Source organism: Andrographis paniculata, unplaced genomic scaffold (genome assembly GCF_009805555.1).
Source record: "Andrographis paniculata isolate CXL003 unplaced genomic scaffold, ASM980555v1 Contig49END, whole genome shotgun sequence".
NCBI lineage: Eukaryota > Viridiplantae > Streptophyta > Magnoliopsida > Lamiales > Acanthaceae > Andrographis > Andrographis paniculata.
Window position 1 is genome coordinate 4,040,805 of NW_026137583.1, and position 21,022 is coordinate 4,061,826.

The window sequence follows — 21,022 nt, forward strand, 5'->3', positions numbered from 1 at the left end:
GTAAAGTATCCATCTTAGTTCGTCATAATCTAAAATTATTATTGTTATTAAATTTGTCAATATCACATTTTATTATTATTATTATTATTATTATTATTATTATTATTATTTTCATACCAATTTGAATATACAAGTTAAATGACTAAAAATTCAAGTGAACCAATAACTCTGTTACACGAAAAATTGCAATACAAAATGTGATAATTTTTTAATGTAAAAATTGATGTTTTGTGAAAGTACCGTAATTTATTTTGTTGCCACTTTGCTGAGTCGTACATAATTTTATTGAAATTAACATCTTGAAAATATTAGTGCAAATACCTGATTTGATCGTCTCTAGACGTAGATCATCCTAATCGAATCAGATCACCAAATTCTTTATATAGTTTATAATAAATTTTACGTTCACAACGTGACAATATTTTTACTAATATAATATATGATCCAACAAATCGAATAATACCCAAACGACACCTGATCACTGGCCTCCTCTTTTCCTATCTCTCACATTTGTGATAGTATATACCATAGATATGTATTTAAAAATAATATATATACATATTTTGAATATATATACAAAATATTCATCTAAATACGTATAATGTATTTATACTTCCTCAGTCGTGCGATATATGATTTATTTTTCTTTTTTATTCGACCCATAGAAGATGATTATTTTTTATTTTTAATAAATTTATTCATCTTAAATATATTTAAGAAATATAAATCAATTTAATTATATTTCTAATTTCTTACACGCAGTCCATCCAAAATCCTTTTATTTCTATCTCTCACTACAATAAACAAATATTTTTATCTACATTTAAAACTTCTTATTTTTTATAAAATTAGTTCTAAGTTAATTATAAATAAGTATATATAGTTTTTATTTATTTGTATTATATAAAATTTTATTATCTACAAAATTATATCCGGTGCATATATTTTATTGAGATATATCCTAAAAATATTTAAAACACTTTTAACACCACTCATATAAAAAATAATAAAATAATATAATAACCTATTATTAATAATTTAATAATCTATATTATTTAAAATACCATATCGATAAGCAGATGAGTCATCCCTAGGAATGGAGAAATTTACAAAACATACTAAAATATTGACTTATCGTACTGTATTGTGTCGAAAATATCGAAAATTTCGGTATACCGAAAATTTCGGTACGGTATGGATATCGTACCGAAGTTTTCGCTACGATATCGGTATGAATTTTCGGAGAGTTCGGTATTTCGGTATGATATCGTATCGATATTATTTTTATTAAATAATTTAATTAGTAATATAAATAATAATTATTAATTTTTTTAAAAATCATAACAAAAAATATGTAAACTATTGAAAATTTATTGATTTTTTCATAATATTTTTGTAGTGGAGAATGGTGATATTTATTAATTTTTTAATTATTTTAAAATTTAAAATTATATTTTCAGTATAATCTGTATATACCGCTATCTACCTAAATCAGAATTTTCGGTATAAGCGGTATATACCGGTATCGTACCGAAATTGAAATTTTCGGTATAAACGGTATATACCGGTACTGTACCAAAAATTTTAATATACCAAAATTCGATATATTGAAATTTTCGGTACAATACCAGTATGTATTTTCGTCGTACCAAAAAATTTGATATAATATCGGTATCGACCGATATTTTCGGTATTGTACGGTATGCCATCTCTAGTCATACCTGTTAGACATACCTGTTAGACGAAGCATCAAAGAGACTGGGATGTGTGGGGAGTTGATGATCCCATCTCAACCCAAAGAAGTACTTTAATTAAAGTAAATAATAAATTATTTTTATAATAATTTAAAATTATAAATATATCGGGTGTGTTTGTTTGGGGATTTGGATTTTGAGTTGGGATTTGAATAGTAAAAATTTTGAATTTGAATAGTTGTATAATGTGATATAAATAGACGTTGATGTGATGTTTTGAATGTAAATTTGATTTTTAGTATAATATAAAAAAAAATAGGTGTTTGATTTGATATTTTTGGAAGAGAAAAATATGATGAATAGTAAAAATTAAATCCAATCCCCCAAACAAACACACCAGAAGTGTGTTTATTCAATATTTTTAAAATAACACCATTCTTAATTAACACTATAAAAAAATATTATATATATTCACATAATATATATATATAAATATAGATTTTATTTACTCAAAAAATATCAATACTTTAATATAATATAACATTTTCTATATTAGTGATAGAACTTTTTGAAAGATATATATATAGACAGAAAGGGTCAAATTCACGTGAATCCGTTATGCATCCATCATGGGACGTGTCACTTATTTCTATCATAATAATTAAATATATAAATATAAATATCATAAATATAATTGACTTTACATGCACTTCCAAATTAGATTATCAATATTTAGAGTGAGTGCAATTTTTAAAATTGGAATTATGGTTAAAAGTTGGGTTTTACAATTGAATATTTTAATAATATATTTAAATATGGATATTATTTCGTAAAAAATAATATTTTATGAACTATAATTGGATAAAAAATATTTAAATTTATATAATTAACAAATAAATCATTAAATTTTGTTACAAAATATTTAAATATGGATATTATTTTGAACTTTTTATATGTTTTGAGGTAGATGATTTTTATTTTTATTTTTAATTTACATATAATATTTTAAATAAAATCATGTAGTATATATTGGGCGTGTTTGTTTTTAAATAGATGTATTTTTATATTAGGTACGAAGAATTGTGTCATTAATATAAAAATAATATCATCTTCGTCCATTTTTAATATTTACCTATATTTTTTTCGTTTAATTTAAAGATTTATATTTTTATTTTTAGTAACCGTAAATCCTAGCACTAATTACTAATATATATATATATTAATTTCAATATAAATTGCATTAAAAAAAAATGACATAATTTTTAAAAATATAATATTTTTTTTTTATTTTGCAAACAAATACACAGGATTGAACATAATAATAATAATAATAAAATAATTCTAATATATCAAATAAATGCAAATTAAATCACATTGTATCTTCAAAGGGTTAGAATCCTTATAATATCAATATATGCAAATCATATATATAATATCGATATATTTTTTAAAAGAAAAAAAAGTCAAATATTTAATTAAAAATATCACTTCATCCGTCAAATGCATTAAAAAATATTTATTTTTTATTATAATAAAAGTAATCAAACATTAATATTAAAATATTATTAATTTTTATACTAAATTACAAAAATATTGTTACACTTGTACATAAAGTACAAATAACAAAAATATCAAAATTATTTTACATACTTTCATTAACTAATGAAATAAGTATTATTTTTTAATCTATTATAAAATTTCAAATGTATACTTTCGTCCCAAAGTATTTTTTTATATTATTTACATGCTTTCTTACATCCAGTACTTCTTCTGTTTCAACTCAATATATTTTTTTTATTATTTTCGTTTGTGAAACTTAAAAGTATTTAAATATAAATTTTTTTATTTCTTTTGTATTTAAAAGAACAAAAATATTAAAATCATCTTATATACTTTCACTAATTAATAAAATACGATTATTTTTTAACGTAGTAAAAAAAAATATAAATCGTACTTTCCATGTGATAGAGAAATTATAAAAATATCTCAACTTAAAAACACTAGTGAACATGAGTAAGATATACATAAATACACATGTACATATAAATATGTTTTTGAGGCTATGAGGATACGAGTCATTTTGGGCTTGAGGATCCTTGTCATCTAAGCGATAGCTTTTATTAATTTTTTTTAATTAAATTAATGTTATTTTAGTAAAATAAAGCAATTATTATTATTTTTATTTATAAAATTCTCTAAAATTATTATCCAAAAAATATAATAATAATATTTAATAAAAATACACAAAATTCAACAAAAAAACGTAAAATATTATTCTTGATAGGGTAAACTGTTTTTTTGTCCCGTAACTGGACCCCTTATCATTTTAGTCCCGTAAGTGAAGCCTGTCGCAAACTAGTCCCATAAGTGAAAAATTTTCGTTGTTTTAGTCCTCTGGCGCCGGAGCGCCCGCGTGGCTCGTCAGAGGTGACGTGTCCGCCAGGTGTCCCGCCAGGTCAGCGACACCTGGCGGACACGTTTTTTTTTTTTTTTTTTTTTTCATTTTTCTTAAATTTTTTATTTTTAGTTGGACCAAATAAAAAAATAAAATTAAAATTAAAAAAATTTAAAAAATGAAAAATAAAATAAAAAATCCACGTGTTCGACAGGTCACACCTGGTGGACACGTCACCTCCGGCGAGCCACGCGGGCGTCTCCGGCGCCGGAGGACTAAAACAGCGAAAATTTTTCACTTATGGGACTAGTTTGCGACAGGCTCCATTTACGAGACTAAAATGATAAGGGGTCCAGTTACGGGACTTAAAAAAAACAGTTTACCCTTCTTTATAATATACTCATTATTTTTCATACCTTAAAAAAAATGACTATTAGGCCGTTTCCAACTCATCAACTCCATTTATCCAGTTTTAACTACGGTAATTTAACTCTAACCCACAACTTTATTTTCAACTCCAAAAAGAATATTCTCTAAATATTCTATTTTATATATTATTTTAAACAATTTTTTATATTAAAAAATATAAATATATACAATTAAAATATAAAAAATTACAGATTAATTCTTATAGAGACCAATTTACAATTTGTTAATTTTTTTTTTAAAAAAAAAGTAAAAAACTCTAAATTTGACGTTGCTGCAGCGCAACACAAAAAATGGTGTTAGATATGGAGTTGGGTTGGAGAGATAAATCTCCATATTTGGAGCTGCAACCTCATTTTTTAGGTTGCTTTGGAGATGACCTTAGGATGGTGATGACAAGGCAGATAATATATGTTATGTTATATAAAAACATATGTTGTATGAGTTATATTTCATATTAAAATCAACATATATTTTGTTACATACAATTTTATAATGTGTTATGCTATTAAGATTTATTGTGTTGGATTATATATTGTGTCGTGTTGTGCCGTATAATTTGCTTAATATATTATTGTTTTAAAATTAAATTATATTTTGCTACCTATAATTATATAAATTTTCTATTAAAATATTGTTATATATTATATTAATAATGTAATATATGCTATTTTTTTTATAAATATTTACTAATTGAATCCGAATATATTATTCAAAATTATATTTTGCTACATGTTATAATATAATTTGTTATATATTATATTAATACTCCATCTGTTCAATTGAAATGTTGTCATTTTTCATTTCCGTCAGTTTTCTAATTTAGTAATTGTACTAGCTACCTAAAATAATAAATAACATTCCAACTTACACTATAGAAATGTCATTACTTTTATATTAATATATTAGGGATATTTTTGTCTTTTTTACTATAACTCAATATAATACTAATATTAAAAAATTTATGTACAAAAAGTAAACGGTAATATTTCTACGGGACGGAAGGAGTATATACTATTTTTTTATAAATATTTACCGACCGAATTAGAATATATTATTCAAAATTATATATTTCTACATATAATTATATAATTTATTATATGCTAATTTTTTTATAAATATTTACCGAATTAACACAATAACCAAAATGGTTAAAAAATATATCTAAAAATTATAAATAGTAAATAAGCACAATGAAAATAATACTATAAAAAATCAAACACAATGAAATAGGTAATCACTCTTATTAAACAACATATTAATTTTTAGCACTTCTATTAATTTAATAAAAAGTGAAATTAGTGTCGAAGCACTAAACATGCTACAATTATTTGATGTTAGCCATAATTGTTACCCTATTATTATTTTTATTGTTAGTATTATTTTATTTTGTGTTTTTATTAGTTTACCGTGTATATATATAGTTATGCACACATTTAATTTTAAATTAATACAATTTTATTATTCTCTCTCAAAATTTATATGATATCATAGCAATAAGTATTTCAAGAACCGTTGTATGTCACCACCCCTTTTGTCGTCTTCCTTGTATTCCGGTGACCACACGTTTAAAGTATAATTATGATTAGCGGCGCGTGTATATGACACACTTCCGATTTGTCTCACGACGTTAGAAAGTTTGATCTTCTTGTGAGACACACTGCTAATGCCGAAATTTGTCATATTTAAGTTGTAACATCCTATGCTTGTTCTCTACCTTTTGTTTGATCATATTTAATCTTATCTGATCTGATTTACTTCTGATTTGTGCGCTGCTGCTTGTGATCTTGAAACACTGATTATCGATATATTTTATCAAGTTATGCTGGTTAACATGGCTAAGAATTGTGCGCCACAATAAAGCTTCATCATCCTTAGATATCAATGCACGTTCATTTGTTTGTCAAGGAGAAAACAATTATTTCTTGACATTTTTTTTTTGTCATTACACATTCCTTCTTATTATTGTACACCTTACAAGTATCTTTGATAAAATTCACTTACAATTCATCATTACATTATTGAATGATACTAACGAGATTAGTGTTTAAGCCTTCAACAAAATATACCTTCGAGAGCTTCAATATTCATTTGATTTCAAGAGAACCATAGCCTGCAAGTGGTGTCGTCTCTAAATATCACTTCTCCATATTTTTCAGCTACATAATCTTTCAAGAGACGCTTATGATTTGTTATATAACGTGAGCAACCACTATCGAAATACCATCGGGATGAACTAGTGATTTATTGACTTGATAGAATGACATTGTATATCACCTGAGGTTGATTATCTTTTTGTCTTCATTTTTTTTTGAACATAATTCTTTATCTCAGTTCCTCTGAGTGTCAATGAACTCTCTTTCCAGTCATCAAATTCCTTGTCAGCTTGAAACAACGTGACCAATATTACCAAATCGATATTAGTACCTGCAGTTATTCTATTGTTGTGACATCGAATTGACACGTCTGTTCTTAATGAGATTTCTATTATGCCTTTTATTTATATTTTACTTTGAAACTTTAGTCACCTTTTTCTTTGGGAGTTTCTTTGAAATTTTCACATCGGTAAGCAGACCTCCTTTCACAAAAGTAGTTGGTTTAGGCATCACTGATTCTTGATAACCAATTTTTCTATGGTTTCCGAATGGCTTTTCAATCGACAATACTTCAAGTTTGCCTTTTCTTTTTTTGAACCTCTCATTATTTTTTTATTCCAGTTTACCATTCTCCAATTTCAGATGTTCAAGTCAATATCGACTTGATAACCTCCTGTTGTTGTTTTCTATATTTTTGTTCGATCACATTTGATTCTTATGATGGTTTTATTATATTTTTTCATACAAACTCTTATCCGATCTATTTACATTTGGTTTGTGCATTGTTTGTAATCTCGTCAAGGGGTTCGTATAACAATTTTTTGTGACTATGTATTTCGATGAATATTATTAAAAAAACTTAAATATATACATACATTAATAGATGGTTTGTTTGATAAGTGTCTTGATTTAAAAAATTTTTTTATATGAGATATAAAAAATAGTGTGTCAATATAAAAAAAATATAATTATATTTTATGTTGAATGTCGACTTTTATAAAAATAAAATAAAATATTATATATATCGAAAATTCTTAAAAAAATTAGACAAATAAATCTATAATATAATAGTATCAACTCACAAAAATCAATAAATTTTTATAAAATATTAATTTTTTATATTAAATTATATATATATATATAACATTAATAATACTTTCATATTTTCAGTATTTAATAATAAAAAATTAAAAAGGTTTTTGAAAATTAAAAGAACAAAAATATTTATACCAAAAAGAACATTATGATATATGTGTATATTTTAAAATTACTTTTTATTATATTACTACTCCTTCCTCTCATTTATCATTTTCTCTTTCTCCACTTGTTTTGTTTTGTTACTTTTAATTTTTTGAAAAAAATTATATATTTTAATTTTTTTTTTAAATTTATAACTTTTTACATTTTAATTAAATTAATTAATTTGTTTAATTTTAATTTAAAATTATTGTTATTATACGATAATTATTTTTACTAAAAATTCTTAATTATTTACTAATTTTATATCTTACACTTTCGTATCTATAGTAAAAGGTACATCATAACCGAAAAAAAAAGGAAGTATTATTTTTCAAACAAAGTATTTTATTTTTTAAAATATTATAGTAAAAGCATATCACATATATATGATCTCATATTCAATATTTATTTACTTAACATAAAAAAAGATACTACTTCCATCCCAAAATGAATAGTATTTACTTTTTGCACGTAAATTTTTAAATATTAGTATTATATTGGTTTATGGTGAAAAAAACAAAATTGTTCATATTAAATCATGTCATAAAAAAATAATAATATTTATATAATATATTTAAAATTGTAAAAGTATTAATTATGTTGGACATACTATGTAATTACTTAAATTAAAAAATTATATATTTTTTTTATACGCCACAAAAATGAAAAATGGTATGTTTATGGACAGAGGGAGTATGCAATTTTAAATTTCTTACCAACTAAAAAACTATTTTAAAATGTATTTGAATCTAACTGTAATTTTAAAATATAAATATGTAGGAGTAGTATGAGTTTGATTTCTTCTTTAAATCAAAATTAATAATTATACTAAATAAATATATATATATATTTATATTAAAATATTATTTAAATTAAAAATTATATTAAAAATAAATAAAATAAAACTCGAATTCAACCCAAAGAAACCCTCCATTTTTTCCCGTAACCTATAAAAAAAAGAAAAAAAGAAAAGAAAAGGGGGGTACTTGAAGAGAGAAGGAATTGTTTTGTATAAGAAACGCAAACAGTCTTCGAAAATGTTTCTTCCTTCATTCATGCCTCAATGCATAACTCACATGGCGATTTCAATGGACGCAATAATGATGATGCTCGCGTAATAGACGTCCAATTTTCTCCATACGGAACTCAGATTGCGGCGCCGGTTGAAATTCCTTCACCGTTGATATTCGAAACAATCGAATCGTATGGACCATATCGTTTTGATGCACAGTTGAGTTTGTTTTGAATCGGATTGCGGGAAAACCGGACGATTTCTGGAACATATACAGGGATTTTGTCAGCTGTAGATCTGTTCTAGGTCGATTTTCGTTTGTTTGTTGTTCTGTTGTAGGCTAAAGTGGGAGAATGCGACCGGAATCGGCGTCGGAACACAACGATGCCGATGCTGGGGCAGAATTTGTGGAGGTCGATCCAACCGGTCGATACGGTCGGGTTCGTGTTTAAACTTTCCAGGATTTCTGGAAATTTTTTTCCTCGTTAGGAATACGTTGTTTATCTGCTCGTTTTACATTTTGGAATTGTGAGATAATTTACCGTAATTTTTGTTGTGCTATTTCAATCTGTTTCTATTGCGAATATTGTTTTTTGGCAGTATAAAGAAGTATTGGGGAAAGGAGCGTTCAAAAAAGTGTATCCTTACTGGAACCTAATCTATATATTTATATATATATATGCTTTGATTGTTGTTATCTGGAAGAAATTGCTGTAGGTTTCTGAAAAATAATGTATGATTTGAACTGCAGTTCTTTGTGCATCCTTGATGTTAAAATTTCCAATATAGTTACAGAGCATTTGATGAATTTGAAGGGCTGGAGGTGGCCTGGAATCAGGTTAAACTTTCTGATGTAATGAAAAGCTCCTTCGACATGGAGCGGCTGTTTTCTGAAGTGAACTTGCTTAAAACTCTCAAGCACAAAAATATAATCAAATTGCACTACTCATGGGTGGACGAAAGGCACGGGCAGATCAACTTCATCACTGAAATTTTCACATCCGGGACTCTGCGACAGTATGTTAAACTTGGGAATGATCCACTTTTGTTATTGTTTTGTGGGAGCTAGATATCTGGTTTGTCGAATTTCACTGAAACTGGTGAATGGGAATCCATAGGTACCGGAAGAAACATAATCACGTTGATGTTCGAGCACTTAAGAAGTGGTCTCGACAAATTCTAGAGGGGGTTTTGTATCTTCATAGTCATGACCCCCCAATTATTCACCGGGACTTGAAATGTGATAATATATTTGTTAATGGGAATCAAGGGGAGGTAAAAATTGGAGATCTTGGACTTGCTGCTATCCTTCAGCACACTCGGGCGGTTCAAAGTGTCATAGGTAAGTTTTTAGTGACTTGTGGCTGTTCTCTTTTTCAATTTGGTATATTTTGAGGTTGTCGTGGTATATTAGATATGTGATTTTGATATAGGCACCCCGGAATTTATGGCGCCAGAGCTTTATGAAGAGGAATATAATGAACTTGTGGATATATATTCCTTTGGTATGTGCTTGCTGGAGCTTGTGACCCTCGAGTATCCATATTCCGAATGCTCCAATGCAGCTCAGATATATAAAAAAGTTACTTCTGTAAGTTAGTCTTGATGTCTAAGTTTTGTTTCCATTCTTTTCTATTTTAAGATGTATCATATCATATATATTGGAATGTCACTTTAGAATTCGGAAACAGAAGAATAGCCTAATAAAAGTAGGTGGAAACCATGATCTATAAAGAAATCCAGAGATCGTCTCGTAGATTAACTTGTCTGTGCAAATCCTAGCCGTTTCCAAACCATTTTCAAAAGCTCCAAGGTGGATTACATCTTAAATTTTAACAATGCAAATGACATTGCTATGATGGTATCTGGTTTAGACACCTGTTCAAGGCGATGTTTCCTGTATCTGTGGCTGCTATATATCATTATAAAGTGCTTTCTTGATTGTCTTCAGCATTACTGTCGTACATCCGAAGTCAGGTTTTAAAACTATTCTAGGAAATATTCATCTTAGGCCATGCTTAACTTCTGAAATTTACGCGGTCTTGCACCATGTTTCTCATCATTGCTGGTCACCTATTGTTTCACTATGAATTTTGGAGTCTGATTTTTATGTACACGATCCATGTTCATTAGGATGTCTGGATCTCTTTGTTACCATGAAATATCATTTGATCACACTAAAACCGATAAATATCTGCTAGGTTTACAACTTGGTTGTCTTGTTTTTAAGTTGGATTAATTTTCTGAAATTCTTGTTCTTCCTTTAAGTTTGATAGTTCAATTATTAAAAGCAAAAACTAGTCCGTGTTTATCTGGATATTTCTAGCTGCTGATGGGTTAGCTTATTCATCTCCGATTCTGTAATCTGAGTTCTTTCACTCTCGGAAAAGGGTATCAAACCCGCTTCGCTAGAAAAAGTGAAGGATCCTGACATCCGGCAATTCATAGAAAAATGCATTTCCAAAGTATCTGATCGGTTGTCAGCTGGAGAACTACTGATGGATCCATTTCTCCAAGATGTTGTTTCCAGGAGCAGCCGACCTCAGGAGCCCTCTGTTGCAGGTACCCTTTGCAAGTTTCATTTCTATACAGCGTATTCATCACTGCCATTACATTTGTAGATTATAACGACTGTTTTGGCGATTGGTGAAATTCTGAAGAGGGAAGCAGAGACTTTACGGTGGAAGGTCAACGAAAAGATCATAATACAATATTCCTCAAACTTAAAGTACCGACTTCAACAGGTAATCTTATTTAGTTATTTATAGAGGAAAGATATCCTCATGAACACTAATTATTTACGATCTTTACAATATTAGGTGAGCTTCGGACTATTCTTTTCCCGTTCGATATCGACGAGGATACATCCGTCGCTGTTGCAAGTGAAATGGTCGTGGAACTGGACGTGGGAAATCTCGACATATCAGCTCTGTCATCAATGATCGATGGAGCAATCAAATCCCACATTCCTGATTGGGGACCCCGACAACTTTCTCAAAACAACAGTTTCATTTCCGACGATGCGCATGAACCTAACGACAATCCCTCCCCCACCCCACCAGCAGCAAATAACCCGACCTCCCCTGTTCCTCTTGTTATGGAGAGACTCCCATCTGGTCGCAAAATCTGGTGTGATTCTCCTAAAGGCAGCGACGCCTCTCCTCTGAGGCAGGTCGAGCATGATCAGGGCTGTAATGATTCTGGAAAGCGCGACGTAACTTATAATGAGGCTGAATCGAGCAATAATATCAACACGACTATTGAGAAGCTCGAGCAAATGCTGGATGCACAGGGAAAGGAGCTCGATGAATTGAAGCAGAAGCATAAAGACCAGATTCGCGATCTTTTGATGGAACTTTCGCCGGAGGCTCAAAAGAACGTTCTCAATATTTATAACAGGGAGATGTCGGGAAATTAACTGCGAAAGCCAGCGGGGAATTCTGATTCTGGATCGCCGGGTACGCCTTGTGTTCATACTCATGCACTTTCTTCGTCTTTAATTTGTTTTGCGCTTTAATATACTGAAACAATGTGGAGTTTTACGGCCCTTTTGGCGTAGATGGGGAGCCGGTTTTAGTCGAGATGACCGTGTAGTATATGAACCTATCGCCTCCTCGGCTCGACGAACTATTAAGGCATAAAAACACTACTGGATTTTTTTCGTTTTGGCTGTTTCTAAATATAGGTTAAGAAAGCATAGCTGCTCTGCTTTAGGTGTGTTTTTTTGGTTATTTTTATTTTTATATTTATATTTAAAATATTATATCCAGTACTTAATATGTAACATAATATTTAGAGAAAAATGATTTGATAACATTGGGTTGCGGTTGGATTCAGCATTGTGCTGAACAATACCTAACAAATAGCATATACGGTAACGTTGGTGACACATTATTTATTAATATAATACAAACACAACATATGAATTAACAACAATCAAAGATCTAGCAAACAACACATGGTAATGTTAGTTACAACATACGGTAATGTTAGTGACAACGCATAATTTAAATGAAACATGATATAGTTTCATACAACATATGCAACAATTCATTTCAGCACATGACATACACTTGCATAGCACACATCTAAATATAAACAAACAACATATGTCATTATAAAAAATAGTACATGTTATTTTTAACAAAAACTTGTGCTGTTTTGATATTTTATAGGTGCCAATATGCAAGATACTAATTTTTTCAAATCAGCACTAGCAGTGTAACCTTCCCTTGGAATGTCATAGAAGAATAGTGCCCAAGGTTTGAGAAGTATCCGTATAAACACATGTTTGATCTTTAGTTTAGCTCTACTAGTAAAATATTCTTTTTTAAACTTTTTGTTTTTTGGTTTATGATGCTGCATAAGCTCTTATAAAAGCTTTTGGTTTGGGTTAGATTAGAGATTTTTAGAAATTCTGAAATGTTGAAAAAAAAAAAAATACCAAGGGCGTATTTTTTTTAGATTTTCTCTCATTTTATCGTCACTATATTTTACTTTTTAATTATTTTTATATTATTTACATAATATTTTATATTTTATATAAAAAAAATCCACGGCCACTTCTCTCCGTAAGACAGTTAGCCCTAAAATAATTTTTTATATTTTATATAAAATATATTCAATCGTCATTTAAATTTATGTTTACTTTTTTTTTTGGGTTATCATCGAAAAATATTCTCATTTCATTTTTAAGTAAAAAATTATTTTATTTTTTACTATTTTTTATTATAAAAGAAAAAATTATCGAACACAGATTTGCATGACGAAGAGAGTATATCTCTTCAAATTATTTTACAAAACCACTTCTCTCCATCAGGCAGTTAGCCCTAGAATTCGGGTTACTCGCTAGTATATTTTTATTGATTTGTTGAATGTGAGAATGGAAAAAAGAAAAGAACTTGAAGGATGATAAACACAAACAAATTCACGCCTTTGTTTATTTTATTATTCCATCCAACTTCCGAATTTTCTTTGTTTGGATTTCTCCCTTATCAATTTGAATCTCAATTGTGATTCTGCCCTATAAATGCCCTAGTTGTGAGCTCGCAGAATCACAATACAATACAATACAACCAAAATGCTTTGTCATCACGTCATGTTACGTTATAAATGTATGTTGTTTATGTGGACTCCAATTTCAACCAGACCTATTGGGCCATCAAGAATGACGTAGGCCCAATATCAAATATAGTAGGCCCAACAATGACATAGCCCATTCTACCAACAAACGAGACCAACCAATAACCGGAAAACTGACCGACACCAAATAATTAAATTTATATCAAATATTTCAACCCGATTATATATACGAATTGATACGAATCCGACACGACAATCCAATTATAATATATTAATATTGATTAATATATTTATTATATATATAAAATAATCATAATTTAATAATTTTCTCATAAATTAATTTAAACTAAGTTCAAATTTAAATAATTTGACATAATTTAGACTCAAACCAATAAAAAAAGCTAACATAACACGACAACCTAACAAAAATTATTTAATATGAATAAAAAAATTCGACTTAATTATGTATATGGGTCAACGCGAGTCAACCCAAACTCGACACGATAATAAACGGGTCAACACGAACCTGACTGGCTCATAAACAAATCATGTTAGGATTGAGTAATTTAATCCGTTTAAAGTATTCAACCCGAGACAGATGGACCCATTGTGAGCTCTATCAACCATCATTTCTCAATTAATTTATCTACTGTATATACCTTTTATTGAGCTGCCAAGAAAGATCAAAGTTTGCACAAATACAGAAACAAGTCCAAGTCCAGGCATGATAATATTATAATGGTCGATTTCAAATCAGTGATAGATAGATAGACAGAAACAACCATCAACAAAGTAAAACAGAAACACAGATAAACACACGATTTGTTCTTGTTCTTGTCCACAGACTAATAAATTGAAATTGAGTTATAGCAGCAGCAGCAGCATATTTAGTAACCATTACAAACTCCTCAATTCCAGATTCCCATTTTATTTACCCAAAGATTATTAACAGAAACACATATATATATATATATCTTACTAATCAGTCTCGCCGGCAATCAGATCCATAACGACGCGCTTGATGCTCCCATTGTTCTTCATCAGCAGCTTCTTGTTCATTTCTCTATCATCGAAACCCTGTTCAAGACAAACAATCCATAAGAATAAGAATCACACTCAAAAGCAGAACATAAGTATAATGTCGGCTCACCATCTCCTGGAGCTCCTCGAGCATTGGGTCCCACTCAGTAACACCACAGAGATGATCCACAGCATCTTCCAAGTTATACTCATTCATCCTCAGAGCTTCCTTGTTCAAATCGAGCTGCTTGAATCCCATTTCCTCGAGTTCCCTCAGAAGTTTGTCCTCAATTTGATCCTTTTCCAGGTTCACTTCAGATGGCAGTGGACTTGCAACCGGCGGTCTGGCAGAGAATGATGGCATAGGCACCCGAAGAGGACTTTCTACAGGTGCAGCAGAGAGTGACGGCATCTTCACTGCCTGAATATCCGGGGGAGCTTCTGATGGGAAAGCTGATGCTACATCGGAGAGATCAATGATGGGATATGAAATTGGATCTGAGGCAGAGCTTGATGCCCCGTTGCCAACCAACAAGCTATCGTTAATGGGGAACCTCAATTCCTGCTCGTTGTTTGGTAGCAGTAATTCGTGAACCCTCTTCGAGCTTTCAGATTCAGGATGGTTGTATACTCCAATTGGCTCAGCATTGACATTAATAATTTCAGGGCCAGAGCAAGCAGTTGCAGGGGGTAAGTTCAAGTTCAAGTTCCGAATATTTTCAAGTGGAGGTTCTTCCAGAGAAGCATCAACCTGAGGAGGATTAGAAAAGGACAAAAACTTAAGCACAACTTTATATGAACATTGTGGGAGGTTCAAGACAATAGGTGGTTGAAAACAAATAAATTGTGGGATCTTCCCACCTGGATGAGAACCCAAACACGCTGCCCAAACTTTTGACCTGATGGCGTCGCCATTCTCCAGTAGGAGATGTACCGACCTGGCTGCTTGGGAGAAATGAAATCAACGGCGATATCAAGCTCCTGATTCATCCACACAAGACTGGCGGGAATCTGTAGAACATAGAAGCCATAACAACCGATTGGATCCAACAAGATTCCACCAAATTTATATACTAGGAACAGGCTAATAGGGCTAATTTTAAATGCAACACAGTTATAGAACAATCTTCGAAAGGGCAGAATAATCTCGAAAAATATGTGTAGTTGGACAATGATGTGTCATTAATTACCTCTAATTCAACAGACAGAGCATTGCTCATTTTGTCTCCTCCAATCCACACTAGCTGTGTTCCTTGGGGCCACTCAAATGCACCACTGTTCCTCATCCTCCATATCTTGGTAAATGGAGTTGAAGGCGCCATGACAGTGAAGTCAATTACATTCACATCTTGAACAAAGCAACTGTCTAGCTTTGCTGCGGCTGGCTTAACTCTACATCCCCTATAAACCTGTGGTGGATTTGTCCTTCGGTTCCTTGCATGCTACAATGGATTATAAGAACACCAACAAAAGATTAATAATCAAAACTGTTCATTCTGAGAGAGAGAGAGAGAGAGAGAGAGGGAAAAGAAAAATAAAAGAAATGAATACATACAGCCCCAGCAAATCCCTTGAAAGGAAAATGACCCCTATAGGCCATAGGAATATTCATTCGGGTATAGTCACTGTCATTTCCAATTTTAGCAAAGCACGTGCTGCACAAATCGTAATCCACCTTTCTGCAGGGGGGGAAAGTAATCTAGATTAAGTTTCGGCATATAAACTTATAATAGATTCAAATAACAAGATCAGACTTGATATAGTAGTTCTTACACTTTCGACTTAAATCTAGGGCCAATTATAGGATGGATACCACAACCATCACATCGAACCCCACGATGGAAGACATCCTGAGTGCCATCATTCTGACTCATGCTCCTCCTAAACGGATGTTGGACAACAGGGATATGCGGGGCAGCTGAGACATTCTCCATAGATATTCCAGAAAATGGACAGTCATTCATGGTGGGACGAGGATCAGAGACAATAACATTATTATGTCCAGATCCAATTGGTTCCTTTAGTCTATTAGCCTCGTCTCTAGCAAGGATGTTTGCAACTGAAGGAAACTCACAAGATACAATACCAACTCCACCAGTCTTTCCAGCACTATGCAAGACATGTGGCAAGTGAACTGGCATATTAGACCTCTCATTTGAAGGAGATCCAACAACTTCCTTGCCCTTATGTTTATTATTATCCGCTCCGAGACCACCTGATTTGGGATGAACTGGAGCTGGGGCAGGATTAACTGATGTGCTGTCACTTGGTTGCATGGTGTTCGTATTTCTAGAGCCAAGTAGCGGAGCCTTAAAGTCGAAGAATGGATTCTCTGCCTGTCCCCCTGTTGCGCTATGGATATTCACATCCTCATTATCCATGGCAGCTTCAGTTTTAAGTTTGTCCAAGCTCCCATCACTTCTTGAAGCTAGCTCAGATTTCAAATTAGATGGCATCTTTAATGTGTCAGCTGGATCATCCTTGAGTTCCGGGTTCTTGGTTTCTGCTGCAGTTTCACTTCCAGGAACTCCACCAGTCTGTGTGCTAGACTGTACTCCAGCCTGGGGCTGGGACCCTGACCTCTGATCCAATTGCAATAAAATCAACGTTTTTAATGCATCCCATAGCTCAGTTCCACCAGGTGCTGAGGAAGATGATCCATCCGCCAAAGATGTAATCAAGGAAACGTATTTAGCAACCACTCCCCGCATAGACTCTGGAACATTTCTCAGAAGCTCAGAGAAAGCATTATCAGCATTTTGCATCAACGGGCTGGCATTCACATTCTGGGATTCCCGGCGCTCCAAATAAGACAATCCCAATCGTATGTAATGGTCCACAAGCTCAGCACCACCAGGAGCAGAAGAAGAGGCTGCAGATGCCACATTAGCCAACTTGGAAGCCAAACCCACAAGCATTTCCCGCGAAGGCTCCTGAAAATTCCTCAGAAGTCCGGAATCATTGATATTAGTATTTGGCATGGGTGTCTCCAAAGGCGGTGAGCTCAAAGGAGTTGAATTTCCTGCTGAACGTGTCTCCTGCGAGCCTTCTTTTGCAGCAAACAGTTTAGCAGTAATCCTCAAAGGATTCAGGCCCTGCTTCACTACATCTCGGATATCATCATCATCAGCAAGAGTGACCAGATCACCATCTTCATCAATATAAGTAAGCACCAGCTGAGCATCAACATCTAAGTTGAAAAGGGTTATGATCTTCTTTCTTAGTCCATCGACGGTAAGTTTCAACTCCCCATCAACAATTTGGGAATTAAATCGCCTAAGCACATCCCCATACTTGACCTGTCCGAATGATGTTTACACAGGGAAAAATGTTAAATGATAGTCTAAAAAACTTAATCATAAAGGACAAGGGGGGAAAAATTGCTTAAATATGTACACAGAGGATCACCATATCAATATCTGAAGACATAAAATTGCTTAGTTTTTTCTTGTCTTGCTGCATTTGTTAATTTACAAAGATAGAACACCAAAACATTCGAAAGGAAATGACAAACTCACTATGAACAAAATCAGATTGCTCACCAATCATCAGGATGCATTGGACACAAAAGATTAAAATGTGGAAAGACATATTAAGTCAATTACAACTAGTTTAAGCATCTAGATAAATATTTCCGTGTTAATATATATACATACATAAATTGACATTCATTTTGAGCCAAAGGTATATAACCATAAATTTCAGCTAGATCATGTCACAGAATGCAAAGATATCATTCAATAACCACATCTGTCCACAGTAACCGAACACAAAAAGCAGAAAAATGATAAAAAGCCTAAAAGAACAGAAATTTCCAAAGACAAATCAACAAGTATCAATCAACCAAAAATGAAAAGGGCACAACATTTCATCTGCAATCATCCATTTCAGCCCAAAGGATAAGGAATCAAAATTTCTTATCAACTAGACAACCAAACGATCCCAAAGGCCACAAATCGCTGCCCAAGAAAAAACCAAATTATTTTGAAAAAAAAGCAACTAAAAATAAAAGCAAAAGGAAAATAACCTTAATCACCAAAGTGGAGAAAGTCTCCATCGATACAGTCGCGTTCAAGTAAAAAGCCACAAACGAAGCCCTCCTTTACGCCCTCGTCTTCTGCTTACAAACACAGCAACAGAGGTTTAACAGATACCAAACAGTCCCTAAAATCAAACCTAAATTGCTCCAAACAAAAAAAAAAAAAGGGAAAATTAAAACTCAAATCAACAAGGGAGAAGCAAAAGCAGAAATCGAGTCAAAATCCACACCGATTGAGCCAAGAAGCCCCAACTCAACAAAGGTTTTCCACGGCACTCAAAGCGTGGCAACAAACCCCATTCAACACTGCCCGACCCCTCAACAAACCCGTGAAACGAAATGCACAGAATCGCACACCCACACGCACACGGCCGAAATGAATCTCTGAGTAGATGGAGAGTGTGAGGCGACCCTTCGGTTCCCAAACTTTTATCGCATCAAAAACTTGTTTCTTGCTCGCTAAGGAAATCAGAGCCGAAAGTCGTCGACTCTATCCTGTGCCCAAAAAATTTATATACAATCGCGTGGTTGAATAAGCAAAATAAGGCTGTCGAATCTGGGCCGTTGATCGTATTGATGGTGACACGTGTCGCCTGTATATAAACCCGTTCCACGTGATGCTAACCGCTTAATTAATTGAAGGAAACTATTGGGCTTTCTTTAAGGCCCAATTATTTGGGCCTTTCACTTATTTGTGTTTCCAATTATTTTTTTTGAACTAAAATAAATTTTCCCTTTTTTAAAAGTATTTTATGTTTTTAACAATTAAAAATGATAAGAATTGAATAATAAATAAACTAAAAAAAAAAAAAAAAATTCAAAGAAAACATAACTTAAAAAGGCCAAGCAATCTAAAAGTATCAAAAGATGCATAGAAATATAGTACATTTCTCCAATTCTTCAATAATAACCTTTGTAACTAAATTAAATGAGACATCTAGGTTGAAAAAGAAATGTCCCAAATAAGAAAATAAGAAAAAAAAAAAAACATAAAAATCAAATATACATACATACATACAACTCTTTATACACTTTTCTTACAAGGCCCAAAACTAAGGTTGAAAACCCTCTACACCAAAATGCAACCTCCCCATCTTTGGCAAACCATAGGATCTTAATTAACTTGTCTTCACAACAAAGCTATTGCAATGAGGCTAACAATAGCAGCACATCCAAAGGCCACAAGGCTTTTATCTTTGATCACAATCTTGGCTGATGACATTGCCACATCAGATGTGATCTTCCTCCCCTTCTTCACAAGAACCCTCCGGCGGTTCCCGGCGAAGGCCAAGAGCACCATGAGAGTGATCCATGTAAGAATGGTAGTCCGGATAGCGTAAACCACGGAGAGCACGAGAACAAGAACGAAAAGAAGGTGCACGGCCCTCATGTTGTAGCAAGCGGCCGCGATCCGGTCGGCCGATGAGAGCAAGAAACACAAGGCCATGATGATCAAGAAGAAGAAGAAGGTGGTTCTTGTGATTTGGTTCATCAATGGAGGGCAAGAACAAGAAATGGAAATGGGTATTGAATGGAATGGCTATGGTGGTTTTTAGAGTATGAGAATGGGAATGGGAAAATTGATATAAAGGAGTGAGAAAGGGCATATAAGCATGTGGGTGCACATGGCTAGGTTGGCAAAAGAGGATACTAATCTTGATTGTTTAATGGAGGAAAACTTTATGGAATAACGGGAAGCATGCATGGGAAGTCAAAATTATATATATAGTTGAGTCTTGGTTAGGGTTTCTATGACATATGTTATTGCATTTGTTTTTTATTTTTTTTAAGTGTTTGGTATATCCCAATGCACACAGGTGGCCCTTGTTTGGATTCGTTATTTTTTTATCAAGTTAAGTTGAAAGGAAAAAATAAATGAATGGGTTGTTGGTATTTTATTTTATTTTTTTAATATAGTGTACGTTGTGTTTGCTTCGAAGTTTGGTGCACTTAACCTTATATACATGCGTATATATAAAATATAGAGGTAGAGAGATTGATATGTGATGCATTGAACTA

The 21,022-nt window shown here is 31.9% G+C and overlaps 3 protein-coding genes across 4 annotated transcripts; 1 reads left to right on the forward strand and 2 right to left on the reverse strand.

Annotated features, from left to right (window-relative positions):
• Positions 1–8,821: 8,821 nt before the first annotated feature.
• On the forward strand, positions 8,822–14,181 carry LOC127253103 (probable serine/threonine-protein kinase WNK3). Its single transcript, XM_051277543.1, has 8 exons — positions 8,822–9,302; positions 9,463–9,500; positions 9,652–9,879; positions 9,981–10,204; positions 10,296–10,453; positions 11,253–11,424; positions 11,523–11,606; positions 11,682–14,181. The coding sequence occupies exons 1-8, from the start codon at positions 9,216–9,218 to the stop codon at positions 12,278–12,280; spliced, it is 1,590 nt and encodes a 529-aa protein (XP_051133500.1). The 5' UTR covers positions 8,822–9,215; the 3' UTR covers positions 12,281–14,181.
• A 466-nt stretch (positions 14,182–14,647) lies between these two features.
• Positions 14,648–19,497, reverse strand: LOC127253101 (protein JOKA2-like). Of its 2 annotated transcripts, none has more exons than XM_051277541.1 (8): positions 19,234–19,497; positions 18,992–19,081; positions 16,738–18,263; positions 16,520–16,643; positions 16,155–16,406; positions 15,826–15,975; positions 15,095–15,715; positions 14,648–15,021 (listed from the first exon to the last, which is right to left on the reverse strand). In XM_051277541.1, the coding sequence occupies exons 2-8, from the start codon at positions 19,019–19,021 to the stop codon at positions 14,923–14,925; spliced, it is 2,802 nt and encodes a 933-aa protein (XP_051133498.1). In that variant the 5' UTR covers positions 19,022–19,081; positions 19,234–19,497; the 3' UTR covers positions 14,648–14,922. The 2 variants fall into 2 exon arrangements, with proteins under 2 accessions (XP_051133498.1, XP_051133499.1); XM_051277542.1 differs by having other exon boundaries at positions 18,992–19,140.
• Positions 19,498–19,854: 357 nt separating this feature from the next.
• LOC127253026 (uncharacterized) lies at positions 19,855–20,575 on the reverse strand. Its single transcript, XM_051277434.1, has one exon. The coding sequence runs from the start codon at positions 20,493–20,495 to the stop codon at positions 20,133–20,135; it is 363 nt and encodes a 120-aa protein (XP_051133391.1). The 5' UTR covers positions 20,496–20,575; the 3' UTR covers positions 19,855–20,132.
• Positions 20,576–21,022: the final 447 nt, after the last annotated feature.

What these genes read in the sequence shown, in the direction of transcription:
- LOC127253103 (XM_051277543.1), top strand. Translation starts at nt 9,216, where the DNA reads ATGCGACCGGAATCGGCGTCGGAACACAACGATGCCGATGCTGGGGCA. An exon ending in AAAGGAGCGTTCAAAAAAGT is followed by an intron (nt 9,501 to 9,651) that starts GTATCCTTACTG and finishes TTTCCAATATAG; the next exon opens with TTACAGAGCATTTGATGAAT. An exon ending in ACATCCGGGACTCTGCGACA is followed by an intron (nt 9,880 to 9,980) that starts GTATGTTAAACT and finishes GGGAATCCATAG; the next exon opens with GTACCGGAAGAAACATAATC.
- LOC127253026 (XM_051277434.1), bottom strand. Translation starts at nt 20,495, where the DNA reads ATGAACCAAATCACAAGAACCACCTTCTTCTTCTTCTTGATCATCATG.
- LOC127253101 (XM_051277541.1), bottom strand. Translation starts at nt 19,021, where the DNA reads ATGGAGACTTTCTCCACTTTGGTGATTAAG. An exon ending in CCTAGATTTAAGTCGAAAGT is followed by an intron (nt 16,644 to 16,737) that starts GTAAGAACTACT and finishes CCCCCCCTGCAG; the next exon opens with AAAGGTGGATTACGATTTGT. An exon ending in TCGAGGAGCTCCAGGAGATG is followed by an intron (nt 15,022 to 15,094) that starts GTGAGCCGACAT and finishes TGTCTTGAACAG; the next exon opens with GGTTTCGATGATAGAGAAAT.